We start from the raw sequence: 14782 nt of genomic DNA, 5'->3' as shown, positions 1-14782 counted from the left end.
ATAACCTTCTTCTCAAATTTCTTTGTAGATCAATACATTAATTTCTCATTGGATTCAATATCTCCATCATTTATTTGTTCAATGATATTTACAAGCTAGGAAATTATTGGGGCTTTCCCATAAAAATTTTGAATATCAAATATCTCAACAAAAATACTCTAACATCATGTAGTACCTAACTTTGTTGATGTTCTCTCTTTAGCTCTTCCTGTTTCTATTTCTTTGCCAAAATTTATTGCAAAAAAAAAAAAAAATTCTCAAGAGTGAGATTTTCCAAATCTAATTATGGCATCTCAATCACTTCATCAAGACTAAATTCAATATCTTAAGAGAGGTCCTTTCTTTCTTTCCTTGTGCGAGGTGTAGAAGTGTTGCTACTCAACACTACTTTGGGAGATGGTGAGGGGGTATCACCACTTGGTTGTGTTTCTGCATCAGTGCTAGAGACAAAAATAGGTGCACTTACCACTATCTTAGTTTCCTCCCTATTTATCTCAATGTGAGGTACTAACACATCTTGTCCTTCTTGACCTTTGGTAGAAATGTTTACACTAGTTTGTTTATCAATTTCTTCTTCCTCATTCTCCTCCTTGTTTTCTTCTAAGGGCTTCTCTAGAGTGTTAGGGGTTTTAGCATGAATTGGTGACATGTTTTCATGTAGACTCGATACACTTGAGCTCATTTTATCACTCTCAACATATTGCATAGTAAGTGTCTCAATATTATTTTCTTTTGTTGTGAGACCAAAAATACTCTTCTAGAGTAACTCATTTTGTTGAATTACAACATCAATCTTATTTTGCAATTAGGAACAAATATGTTCCTATATCTCTCCAAAAATGCATCCTTATGTTCTTATGACAGATCAAGCATAACCTTGGCAAATGTGCTAGTTCTAATGTTTTTCTCTTCTTCTTCTTCTACCTACTGCCACCTCCTATCAAATCTATTTAAAAAATATATAGGTATCTTTTTCTCTACTTCATTTGGAGCTAATTTATGATTTTTTCGTCATATGTATAATGGTCTCCTCAACTTTTTTTCTATCAGTATTATCCAATGCATCATACTTTATAAATCTAAAACTAGATAATCCTAAAGATTTTCTTAGGTTGGCACATACCTCATCAATGGTTTTTATTCTCCTTATGGGTGGTCCTTTAACCAATCTTCTTCTCTTTAATTTGACCCACTAGACTCAGTAGTCTCTACTACTCTTTGTTTTATAGATTGTTGGACCCTAGTTGTTGCCCTAGTCCTTGGTTTGGTAGGTGGTGAAGGAGAGAGGGGTGTCACCACTGGCTTCTTTGTAGTTCCTTTAACCTTTTTGGTAGGTGGTGTGACAACAACTAAGGCTTTACCCTTGACTCCTTCTTCATCTTCCTCATCACCACTACCATTTTCTTCATCTTCTCCAAGACCTTATGTAATCTATAGGGGTGCATTTCTCTTGTCTTGGGTGCCTAGCTTTGCCTCTAGGTATTCAATCATTTTCTTCCTCTTTTTTTCCTTGGAAGCTATCTTAATAGCTGTCATGATTCTTTCCTTAACTTCTTCATACTTCCCAAAAGGTTCTGCTTCATTGTCAATATCTTCTTTTAGTAATGCAACAATGTTTGCATTAATTGTGTCACTTTCAATCTCATAATCAAATGATTTTATTCATGCCTTCCTCGGCTTAACTACCTGCACCTATGCGTTATCTGTGTCTACCAAGAAATATAAATCATTATAATTTTTCATTACCAAATCTTCTAGTATCCTCATCCGCATCCGCATTCTTTATCTGAATTCTTCAAAATATGTATCCATGATATTCTCAAAGTTCTCTCCTAATTGAGTTATATACTAATTTCTTTTCCTTATTGTTGGTTCTCCTTGTTCCCAAATGATGTTTCCAATACCAAAAAAATATTTCTAAATGTAAAAGAAAATAAACATGACAAGTGAACCAAATTTACATATTGAATTATTTTCCTTTCTGATGACTTTTAGGTTTTCTATTAATTATTCTTCTGCAGCTCGGCAAGATCATATTCATGATCTTTCATGACTATCTTCCATCCTTTATTCACTTCCATACATGGTACATTGTTCAACTTGCTAGATTGATAGAATTTGCGAGAAATGAATCTCACTACAAATTCAATCAATGCATTTAGAATGTTGTGATGGAAAACCCTCTTCCATTCCACTCAACACCTCTATTTGCTTCAACTTCCTCACAACTCAGACTTCTCATTGTCTTCTTCTTGTCTAGCATATAACCTTGTTGATGTAACTAGATCCAAATTTTCTATTCTAGGTCTCAATTACCCAAACTCTCTAAGGCTTATCCTATTCCTATATGGTTACTACTTGACCCTATTCCCAAGAGGATCTCTCACAATCTTCCTCTTCTACAAGATCTATTACACCAATTTGTACTTCACTTCTTTTCTCCCTTAACTCGCCAAGGCTCCTAACTAGGAATTTCTTGTTACCTTGCAAGGTAAGACATAAATCTCTATGTAGCATCCAAAATTAATAAAAATTTCTTCCTCAAGCTTGATATAAGATTCCTTAGAAATCTTGGGCCTTGGCTCACAAACCCACTCCACCAAACTCCTAATTTCTCTTGTTAGGCCTAGTAGCCCTAAGAGCCCCCCATTAGGGCTCATGTCAAGGTTTATAACCCATAACTCCTAAAACTTGAAAAAAACCATCCAAACTATCTAATGATCTAGATACCCTTTTTAAAAACCTTCAAGATTATGCAGGTTTCAAACTTCCAACCTTCCCATACTTGACCTTAGGTAAAATACCCTATTTTTAAGGGTTTTGAGGGTTTGAATAGACCATAGCTAGTACTGAATTCAAAGCCTCACCAAATGGTTTTTCTTGATCACCAAAATTGGTTCAAGATATCTCTACACCTTGTTCTCCACCTCCCCTTCTTGTATTGGCACAAATCAATCCCAATCACTCAATTGCTAGCTCTACAACAGCATGAAACTCCTAGTCGGGTACACTAGGCTTGCTTAGGGTATGCTTGAAATTATAGCTAACCAACTTCTTAGCACCTCAAAATGGATTTGTACATTATTTATAGAGTTCTCTTCTTGATTCTAGAGGATCATAGTGATTTGATCGATGGAATTCAAGAAAGACTCATTTCTCTTGTGGCAACTCAAAACAAGACAGTGAATTATACAATGGAAAAATGAATTTAAAACACCTACCTAGTTAATACTTCAAGATACCAAAAATGATGCAAAACTAACTACATTAAAACCTCTAACTTACCATGAAATAAAGAAAGTCTATTCAATCCCTTCACATTTGATGTTAGGGTATGCAAGTTGATAGTAACAAAAAATGTTTCAAATTTGTGTTATTGCTTCAACTCCAATTCGTACAATCTAAAGACCAACCCTTCTCCTGGGCATGTGATGGTATTATATAGTGTTTGTTCATGTGTTGAAACCTCCTGTATGGACTCAACAACTGAAAAATGCAAGTTCATTTAGTTTGGGCAAAAAGTTGTCAAATGCAACTTTTGCAATGTTTCCCTCTAACCTTGTATGAATCAAAAAAACCTTACATATGGGTTCCATATGGTCTAAAACTAATTTTTAACACCATTCATCAACATTAGAGTTTTTGGTTGACTCTTGGTCAACCCTTGACCTATGCAAACCATTATAAGCAATATTTGCTACCTAACAACTCCTCATTCATTCACCTACCTATCTAACCCTAGTCACACCCTTGGATCTTTCTATTTAGCCCTTTTTTAGTGATGGTTAGCTAGAACCATCTACAAGCCAAAATGTGCCAAGCCCTTGACCTTAGATCTTAGATGCTCCTACACCACTTGTGAATCATTTTCTTGGTTATTTCAATTGGTCCATTGTGTAGCCAAAACTTCATGACATGGATCCTGCTCAGCACAACCTTGATCCATTCGATCTTGAAATTCCTTGGGAACTCTAGGAGATGATTTAAGCCTTTTCTCTCGACAATTTTGAAATCCTCCTTCAAAAATCCTTCATCACACAATTCCTCATAATCTTCTTGAATTTCATAATTGCCTAATTCTCCAATATTACACATGTAGCAACTTTGCACATCATGTATCATGATTACCTTGGGTGGTATTAAAGATAATGCACTCATTGAATCACTTTTCATTGCGACTTCAAGAATATCATGAAATATAGGTAGAGGACAAGTGTCACTCCTTGCCAATTGAATCTTACTAACCTCTACTCCTTGAACCTTTTTTGCAGATGATGAAGTAGCCATTTTTTCTTTGTTAGGGTTTCAAGAATTTTTTCCTTAGGACTACTTGACACAGCTTAGATCTTCACTCGATCAATCTTCTTGTCTCAAATTTTCTCTTTAATTGCCTTGTGATTTCTTTTCACTCAAATTGCTCTATTCTCTTGAATTTTGTATGCAAGGTATGAAATAATGCCTTAATATTTTGATATATACTTCATTTCTCTCAATTTAGGTTCTCCATTAATATTGTGTACTCAAGTAGGTGGAAGCTAGTTGTCTTAGTTGACGTTGTGCCTTTGAACTAGGTCTTCACTATACAACTCAATATCTTCCATCTAACTTGGCCTATACAACAATTTAGCTTCTAAAGTGCTTAGTCCATATTGCAATTCTTGATTAATACAAACAATTTTATTGATGTTTGACATTCACTATGCAAATGATTCTTTTTCATTAATCCTTTCATTAATTTTTTCTTATGCATCTTTACTTATGCAAATATGAACTTTTTCATATTTTATGTTAAGAAATGATGTAAGATGTATCATTAGATATACAGCTCCATACATATATTTCTTACTTATTTTGAGATGATGTGATCACCTCTTCATTGGATTGGGTGTTCTCAACTCCATTCATTCCACTATTTCCATCTTATGTCTTTTTTTTCCATGCTTGAGTCATCTCCTTCCTTATTTGATCAATATCCACTTTTCCTTTACCCTTGGTATTTTTTTGATTTGTTGATGTCACTTGAGTTCTATAGTATTTGCTTGAATGTCCAAACTTGTGACATTTCAAACATACATTGTTAGGTGCATGGTTCTCCCTTTGATTAGTACAGTAGGTTTTTGTTTGTGATTTGCATTCATATGTTCTATGTCCATACTTTTGACAATTGTAACAATAGCCTTCAAATATAGGTGCAGTAGATATATTCTTCATTCTTGACTTACACTCATGTATTTGATGTCCTTGCTTCTTGCAATAAAAACAATAACCAGTAAATTTAGGTTTAGGACTTTGCATATCATTTTTGCTTTTACAAATATTTGTAATATGACCATGTTTTCCACAATGATAACATGTTGGTTTTCCCTTTGACTTTGCATTTCTCAGTTCTCCATTCCAAGATGATTCTCCTTGCTCGATTGATGAGTGTCTAGATCTAGTAGTGTTTCCAGATGACCTCACATGAGTTCTTCAAAGTATTTTATTGCTTCATTTGGCTTGTTGAATCTATCCAAGAGTTCTTTTTTATTTTTTAGTTAATTCTTCAGTAAGTCCTTTTGCGATATTAGATTTTGTATTTCCACATCCTTTTTGTTCAACTTTTGATTTGCAATCATCAGTTGATTCATCATGTCAAGTTGAGTGTTTTTGAGCCTTTTTATATCAAATATCCTTTCTTCAAGTCTAGTTGACATTACTCTTTTTTCTTCCTCAGCAACAACCTTGTCTTCCTCATCTTTCTTCTTTTACTCAGTTACTTCATACAACTTTACTAATTAAATCTCATGTTCCCTTTTTAGTCCTTTGACTTCTTCATATAGGAGTTTGTTCTTTCCTAGTAGATCTACAAATGTTGTGTCCTTTGGATTGATTTCTTCAAACATTCCTTCAATTTCAAAATCTTCATAATGATATTGTTTATCTTGAATAGCCAATTCCTTTCTCCTTTTTAGGGACTTCTTTATATCTTGTCTTGTTGTCTCAAGTTTCTCTAGTAAGAGCTGAATTTCAGTCACTTGATTGTCAATACTTCTATCCTATCTAAAAGTCCCCATTTCCAAGATCTAAACTCCAAGTTGTTAAGATTCTCTAAGAGAACTTAGCTCTGGTACCAATTGTTGGAAGTCTTAATTAGACACCAAGATACTAAGAGGGGTGGGGGGAGGGGGATGGGATGAATCAAGATCTATAACACTTTAACCTATTCAACAATTCTATAATGCATTCACCATATTTACCATCTCATATCGAATTTCTTATGCATGCATAACTTATAAAATCAAGCTGTAATAGCCTAAAGATCTAATCTATCATTCACATGCATGAAAAGAGATAACATGACACAAAGATTTTGGTTAACTAGAAACAGTTTAGAATGAAGGTAAAACTAAAGTGGGGATGACACCCACAAATCATCAATACTGTAGTAATAAAGTTAACTTGTTAGGGTTAGAGTATTTGACCATATCCAATGATCTACCCTATGAGGGGTCTACCCTGTTAAAAGATTTTGAGACTGTTAGATCTTTCCCTATTAGAGGATTTCACACTTACAACAAATTAAAGACATTGTTAGGAGATTTACAAAGATCTGTTAAGACCACTTTATTAATTGATTTACCCTGGCTCAATCTGTTAAAATTGGTTCAATACTTGATCCTCAATTTTTTTTTATAAGCTAATGTTGGATCTCCTCTTTCCAATATGATATTATCTCTGGTTTGATATGGCTCTTCTATTGTTCACTACTTGACTAGGTCACATGCTTTGTTCTGGAATAACAAAACTTTTGCCTCTAGTGCATTGTTCAGACATTCACACATGAATCATATGAATAGCTTGTTTGCTTCTTCATATCATACTCTTCACCATACCATCTAACTATATCAAAATAGGTCAAGTTCTAACCTCTTTAAAGATTTCATAAAGATTTTTCTAGATGCCTCCTTGTTTTACCTATCCATTTGATATGTTCATCACACAACATAGGGGTTTGTGACCCACGTCATAAAATGCATAAAATTCTCTGTAAAAAAAACTACAAGTATTAAATACCATGTCCATGTTAGCTTGAAATGATTTACCTCAAAGTTTGTATCATTCTTGAGTTGAATGCAAATTCGACATTGCTCGAAAATTACTATTTCTAACACTCAACACTTACTATATATGTTGTTGATGCTCGATCTCTTCTATGCTCGGTACCTTCTATATAACTTGGCTTGCATATGCTTGAACTTATTGGTCAACATTAGACTCAGCTTACATTGAGAATACTCAACGACCACATACTTGCTCAACTCCTATAGAGCTCGGTATACAAGTCTATATACAAGTCTTTACATGACGACCTATATAGAGTAGCTTGGTTGTAGTGATGACCATCTAACTCTTCCTAGTAAATGAGTAAGTGGTTGATACTAATAGACAATAATAGTTAGAGAGATCAATAGTTAATGAGCCAAGGCCCATTTTGAGATTTGATCAAAAGTACACATTATGTGTACTTTTGACTTTTTTTTCATGGTGTCCACTATTTTGTACACCATCTTTGTGCATATGCTCAATTTGGTGTTGTCTTTGGCTCATGTTGGTCACTGATGTTCTTTTTGGTTGTGTGCTACTATTTATGTCTTTAGTAGTATTACTTTTGGGTTGTTGCTAGTTTAGTGGTAGTGTTATTTGCTATTATGGATAGATTGAAATTTTTTCTATAAAGATTATGTTTTGGGGGCTACTTTCTTTTCAGTAGTTGTTTTGATTGGTTATGTAGTCTTGAAAATCTTGCAAGTAAGGCTATATGGGTTTCAAGGTCCCTTCAAAACCTATTTAAGCCTTAATCAAAAAGATTTTATTCCAATTCTTTATTATACTTTAAGATTCTAAATTTTATGCAATTGATGCCAATTTAATATGGAGGGTATCAATATCACCCAATTATGTAATAAATGATAGAATGGAATAATATTAACCTATAGGAGGTTAAGGATAGTCTATAAGATAATAGACCCATCATTATAGCTTTTAAACTTATTGGACAAGTGCTAATAAATTAGTAGTTGTTGTTCAATAAGTAATGTTTTAATTAAAATTTTATTCTAATTCTCTATTATTTTTTAAGGCTACAAACTTTATACTAACGATATCATTTGTAGAGGAAGGATACTAATATAAATCAATCATGTGATAGATTATATAATCAATTGTACATGGAAAATCCCATTACAACACAAGTTTAGTAAATTTTCAAAAAGTAATTCATTAGGATTTTTATTTAATTTTTTATTATATTGTAAGAGTATAAACCTTATGCTATCAATACTATTTGAATTGGGGAGATCTCAAAATAGCCCAATTTTATAATAGACAATATAATAGAATAATCCATGCATCTTTGAGGCTATCATATAAGACAATAAACTTGTCATTGTAGCTTTCAAACTTATTGGTAGTTGTTTAATAAGTAAAGGAACACAAATATTTAATATCAATTATTTATTGTATTATTTCAATATTAAAGACATTAATATAATTTTGACAAGTAATTAGTAATGAATTTGAATAATATTAATATGCACAACGTTAAAGATAGGCTCTAAAACAATACAATAAACCTATTATTTTAGCTTTCAATCATATTGAGCAATTCATAAGAAAATTGGTTACTATATTGTAAGACTACAAATTTAATGTTATCAGTATCTTTTGATAATGAAGATACCAATGTAATTTAGTTATGTAATTAATGATGGAATTGAATAATTTTAATATGTAATGGGTCAAAGAGAGCCTATAAGATTGTGTCTATGAATCCAGTTTTCAATCTTATTAACCATTTGATAAGAAAATAGATTATTATATTGTAAGACAACAAATTTAATGTTATTGATATCTTTTTATACGAAATATATCAATATAATTTTTTTAGTTTTGTTATGTAATTAATAATGAATTGAAAGAGATCAAAGATAGCCTATAGGATTGTATGTATGATTATAGCTTTCAATTAAGAAAAGTTATAATGAACTGTCCTATTATGTCAACGTTAAAAACATGATGTAGACGAGCTCTGATTATTCTCCACACAAGATGATACCTTTGAAAAAATACAAATTGGACATATAGCATAATACATTTTCACCAACTTTATTTATTTATTTTTATATTATTATAGAGGTCGGTTATGAAAACTAAATCAATCGAAATTGAATGTACAAATTCAAGTTTCCATACAAACATATACAAGAGTACTATTATTTCTATGAAATAGTCAATGTCTATATACACAATCCTTACATTTGACTGGCTACCCTTAAACATCACACATCAAGGGAAAAAATAAGTTCGGAATAAATAAGTCAACTTTGACTATTTAACACTTTCAGTCTTTGAATTAAGCCTTGGCATGTGATGTTAAAACATTTGATCCAATATAATCTTCTCAGAATCCCATAATTTTCTCCGAGCCATTTGTTTATTTTGTTATGTAATTAATGATGAATTGAAAGAAATCAAAAATAGTCTTTAAGAATGTATGTATTATTATAACTTCCAATTAAGAAAACCTACAATATCAACCTTTAAACCATAATATAATGAGTTCTGATTATTCTCCACACAAATACTATGACTGCAATGCATTTTCACCTATTTTTAATTTTTTAAAAATATTATAGAAACCGATTTGATACAGACATATACAATAGTACTATTCTGTATAGAAAATAGTCATGTCCATACAGACAATCCTACTCCATTTGACCCAATATAATATTCTGAAAACTCCATAATTTTCTCCCAGCCATTTTAGTCGAAGTTTTACCACGTCCAAGCTTTGGGATGACTTTCTGCATACGAAAAAAACCCGTCCATTTGACAGAAACACTCTTTTGGATTGGTTAGAGAGGTGATTATTAAAGTGGTTTCCAAAAGGTGAAAGCGAGGATATTCTGACCATCCATCGATATCCTGTCTGGCTATAAAGGAAACAAAAGACGACACAGATTGTAGAGTGAGTAAATAAATAATTCCACCGAGAATGCAGGTTGAATCTCATAAAGAGGGAAAGAAAGACGACGAAAATTGGAATGGAGAACGGGGGGAAATCCTCTGGATTACGTAGTCCGTAAAATACAGATGTGATGGAACTCCAGTCCGTACTCTCAATCATAGTGTTGCTAGTACGGATGTTTGATAACGGATCTGCTAGGCATTTGGAATACCACAAAAGCTGTCATTTCTACACTACACTAGTCGTCCCTATAACTGACTCACTCATTGGTGGGTAGTTGTGTGCTGTGCTCTGCTGTTTCTCTTGTCTGCCCTGATTCCTCTTACCCACATGATCTCCTGACATTAACTACCTTCACCATCCATTTCCCTCTTTCCTTTTGTCCTCTTCCACCTCCCACCTAAATCACAGCCTCAAATGGTACACATTCATTTGGGATTATGTAGATAAATGAATTGGGAAATGCATGTACTCTGTGTTAGTTTCTGTAATTAAGAATTTCGACTTTATCCCACTTAGATAAAATGCACTTGTCAATACAGTCTGGAAGGACTGTGGGTAATCAATATCTAAGAGAGGAATAGGATTTATTCCATGCCATCTTGTACAATTATGACACCTGCACAAGAATTGAGCTTTAACTTTTGTAAAGAGGTTTAAGATCATTATAGTGTGTGTGATCTGAATCATTGTCCAGTGAAAAATACATTGAAAAGATATGAAGCGGATGATCCAGACGACAAGAGGAGTTTCCTAACTAAATATTTAATTAAAATGAATTAGAAGAGTACAAGTGAGCAGCGAATCCTGCTCTAATAATGTGCATTAGACTGGACTATGAGACATAATTTAATCTATAAGAGAAGAGGGGCGGAGCAGAGATATAAAAGTGCTCGCTCAGCCCATCTTCCAAGTGAATTGTGTGAGTGATCAGTGATCAGTGATCAGAACCCTCTCTCTTTGAAACTAAGACTACGACTATACCTTCTCTTTCATTATTTTTGACCGGTGAGACAACGAATTGTGTGTGTAATGTGCAGACATAAAAAAAACTGCTCCCCATTCCCGGAGGGATAGGGTCAAATTATATAATCAATGATCAGTCAATATATATCATGTTAACTGTCTCTCAAGAATCGATCTGTGCCGTCTTCATCTCTTTTTTTTTGGGACATTTTTTTTCTTTTTTCTGATACATAAATCAAGCTGGTGAGTGCTCGGAAGCTCCCCCAGTTGTGTGTTGTGGTTGCATTGGATATATGGACGGTGCAGGCAGCGCCAGCGTCATACCTGTTGCATTGCAAAACACACTGTTACAAATTTCAGTTCTCTCGGAAAACCAAGATACCTTCTCAAGAACATGCAAATAAATACATGAATAAGAAGATATATATTGAAGAGAAGGTTTGTTAATGGAGGCTAACCTGTGGATGGAACTGCGGTTGGGAATGAAACGAGACCTCCGTATTGCTGAGGTAGAGTGGAAATGGAAGCAGCGGATGCAGGAGATGGGTAATGCATGATGGGTGGATAATGCAAGCCAAAGTTTTGGGCTTGTGGGTACCCAGCACTTCCTTGCAATGTCTGAGCGTATTGGTAATATGGATACAATGCTGGATTTGATACCATTCCGGGGCCTGCGAAGATTTGTGGATAATGAGCTCCACCATAAGGATTGTAGTAATTCTGCAAACAAAAATTTATGCACATTCTGATCAGCATATCGGGGTTTGAGATCCAGTCGTTTTGTCCCTCAAATCTGAGATTAATAAGTGAAATTTATCCGTATGCTCCTTTAATGTATTATACTGAAGACGTTCGATGAGTAGGAAGCTATCTTGAAGGGTTTGAGATGGATTTTATCTGAATGCTCCTTATATTTCATGATCATTTACTGAAAAGATGGTATCCAATGATCTAAATGATTATAGCGAGGAAAACTTTTCACAAACAAAATCTTACTTTTTTTCGGGTAGGTTTACATACCGGTGGATACGTGTTTTCTGGGGAGTATGTGGAAAATCTGCAATACCCAACTCCAGCAATGAGCAGTGTGCAATCCAAATAAATTACACAAAGAATAGATCGAACATCAAAATCAAATTTAAAAACTAGCCGAAGCTCGATCGTTTTTTAACAGTTATGGATGTAAAGCGACCAAAGCATTTTCCCCCTCGTTGAGAAAGCGGGAATAACAAATCGATCGCCCGATTGCATTAAAATAAAAGGGAATTGCAGAAACTGTGAAGATTGGAATAACAAACCCATAAGTTTGATACGGGAAGCTTTGTTGGAATGCAGCGTATTGAGCAGGTTGAGGATACGCCGCGCCGCCATAATAACCATGTCCTCCACTCTGAAGGCCGCTTGGAAAAGAACCCACTACTCTAAACCGCCCACCTGAACAGATAACGTAACGGAAAATTAACAATACAATTTCAAGAAATCGGCAGAAATTTGACGAAGGCGGCATTGATCGCATAAATTTATCAATCTCCAAACCTATAAAAATTTCACAAAACACCTGCGCAATGGCAGAAATTTATATTGAAAGCGTAACGGAAAAATAAGAAGACAAAACAATTTCAAGACGACGACAGTAATCGTATAAATCTATCAAGCTTTGAGCCTAGAATGCCAAACAATATCACCCATCGCCTGCGCAATGGCAGAAATTTTGAAGAACATATTAATCAAATATGTCAGGTCAACAAAAGCTTTATCTAGTTTCTACGGTATGAAATAAATATTGACAGTGGTTTTGAAGGTTTGAATGAGCGGCCTGTATGCCAGTTGATTGTCCTTAACTAGCCATTTCAGAGATCGCTACGACCAGTGAACCCACACGAAATAGTAGTACCAATTTTAATGCGATGGTTTTTACTGCTGAAGGAAAGAAATGTTATATTGAAGTACGCCTACGGATTATGCAGAATAAGGAAGTCGACAGTGAATATGCGTCAAAACTTATGCAATATTCCATGGCTGAGATTTTGGGTAACGAATGAGAATCATGAAGGGCATCGACTCGTGTTGGTACTTGTATTTCTTCATGTTCCAGATAAGTGGGTAATGGAAGAAGCATCAAATCATAAAGAATTGGATGTGTTTTTTGGCTAAAAGATGATCCATTGTTGATGTTGTGCGATTGAGATAAAGAGAGATAAAGCACTAACCATGTTGGGGAGTAGAGGGGCGAGATCGAGTGGCGCCAAGCGAAGCAAGATTGCAGTTAGCCCGTCTCCCATCGATGATCGGCGAAGGATCTACACAAGCTCTCATGGCGGAATCCGGATCACGAAAAGTAACCTGTCAAACATCATCGACAATCCTCGTAAATAGTTTGAACCATGAAAACATCCAAGCCCTCTCCTCCAAGGGGATCGGAGATTCAGAATCAGTAAAACAAATTCAGCCATATTCATATTGACATAGGAATCAGGATGGAGAAATGAATGCGCACAAATCCATAGCCTTTAGATCGCCCGGTATTCTTGTCCGTGATGACAACAGCCTCGAGGATATCTCCAAACTGCTGGAAGTAACGGCGCATGGTTTCCTTCTGAGTCTCCCATGCCAAACCCCCCACAAACACCTTTGTATAAGTTGTGTCTCCAAATTGACCCACTCCTCCGCTGCCCCCGCTACTGCCCGACTGCTGTTGCTGTTGCTGTGCCATGCCTGCCCCTCCTCTGATCAAAACCCAAAATATTTCAACTCCTCTACAGTTGCACAATCATAAACGTAAATGATTGCCTTTGCTTTTGCTGCTCCGACCTGCAAAACCATAAGAGCCAACACCATGAGAGGGCTTGTTGAGAGTATGAATTAGAGCTCAACCACAAGAGCCGCCATAGCCAAACCTTGAGCTCTTCAATTTTTGTACTGGAAATCCTGGATTGGATTGGATTGGACTGCTACTTGTTATCAATCTTGAGTCCTCCTGGATTGCTACAAACCCCAGAGTGCTTTAGGAACTGTGCTCAAATTCCATTCATCCATCTCAGCCATAGCAAGTGGATCATCAACAAGATCAAGATGCTTCTATGCTTCTATACAAGAGAACTCAAATCACCCACTTGCACAATCCAAGGTTTGCTGAAATGACCTCCAACAAGTGTAAATAGATTGATTGATTGAATCTAATGGGCGATGCAAGGCCAGATTGCAACAACTGGGCATGAAAAAGGTGAGGGGAATTGTACAGCAGTGGGCAGCAGCAGCAGCGGTGCAACTCAACTGTATGGGAAATCCTAGCTAGGGCTTATGAGAATAAGAGGAAGGAGGATGGGGGACGGTTGAAACTCTGTTTGTAACAATACAGTGGTGTTTGATAAAGTGGGGAGGTGGGGGCAGAGGGTGGGGTCCAGAATTGGAGAGCATTATCGACTTGTCTGCCCATGCTATTCTGGCCGCCAATGCGCTGTCTCCAACCTTCGTAGATCCCACTTTTCCATGTTCATTTTCATCTACTAATTCCCACAAACCTTGACCGTCTCCTGGTCTTCCCGTTCAACGCTTACTGCTCTGTCAGTACGCTTACAACCGCACGGCTCTTCCCCCTATATTATTTACCTTTTTCTATTCCATCTACATACGTCCATACGAATACGTACTGGGCGCTCTAAAATCAATAAGATTAGCAAACCCCCAGGATTGTATTAAATTGAGATAACGAACTAGCCCACTCAAGCTTTGTCTACAAATCATGCCGGATCTGTTCTCTCAACAATAATTGTCTCTTATCTTATCTCCATATCCCTCCCTGTCTTA

The 14782-nt window shown here is 35.4% G+C and overlaps 1 protein-coding gene across 2 annotated transcripts; it reads right to left on the bottom strand.

The window, feature by feature from the left end:
* Positions 1-10758: 10758 nt before the first annotated feature.
* LOC149530390 (uncharacterized) lies at positions 10759-14254 on the bottom strand. Of its 2 annotated transcripts, none has more exons than XM_089809705.1 (7): positions 13873-14254; positions 13473-13786; positions 13186-13318; positions 12274-12409; positions 11996-12032; positions 11434-11695; positions 10759-11319 (listed from the first exon to the last, which is right to left on the bottom strand). In XM_089809705.1, exons 2-7 carry the CDS (start codon positions 13686-13688, stop codon positions 11294-11296), a joined length of 810 nt encoding a protein of 269 aa, XP_089665831.1. In that variant the 5' UTR covers positions 13689-13786; positions 13873-14254; the 3' UTR covers positions 10759-11293. The 2 variants fall into 2 exon arrangements, with proteins under 2 accessions (XP_089665831.1, XP_089665830.1); XM_089809704.1 differs by having other exon boundaries at positions 10759-11299.
* Between the last annotated feature and the right edge of the window lie 528 nt (positions 14255-14782).

The sequence above is a fragment of the Cupressus sempervirens genome, chromosome 11, assembly GCF_028749045.1.
Source record: "Cupressus sempervirens isolate cs-2001-9-10 chromosome 11, ASM2874904v1, whole genome shotgun sequence".
NCBI lineage: Eukaryota > Viridiplantae > Streptophyta > Pinopsida > Cupressales > Cupressaceae > Cupressus > Cupressus sempervirens.
The sequence above is the reverse complement of the archived record's forward strand: the minus strand, read 5'-3'. Positions and strand labels throughout refer to the sequence as shown.

Bases quoted from the DNA above. Each gene is read 5' to 3' on its own strand.
- LOC149530390 (XM_089809704.1), bottom strand. From the start codon at position 13,688: ATGGCACAGCAACAGCAACAGCAGTCGGGCAGTAGCGGGGGCAGCGGA. The intron at 12,410-13,185 runs GTTAGTGCTTTA...TTATCTGTTCAG, and splicing joins CCCCTCTACTCCCCAACATG to GTGGGCGGTTTAGAGTAGTG. The intron at 12,033-12,273 runs GTTTGTTATTCC...TGGGTATTGCAG, and splicing joins TTCCCGTATCAAACTTATGG to ATTTTCCACATACTCCCCAG.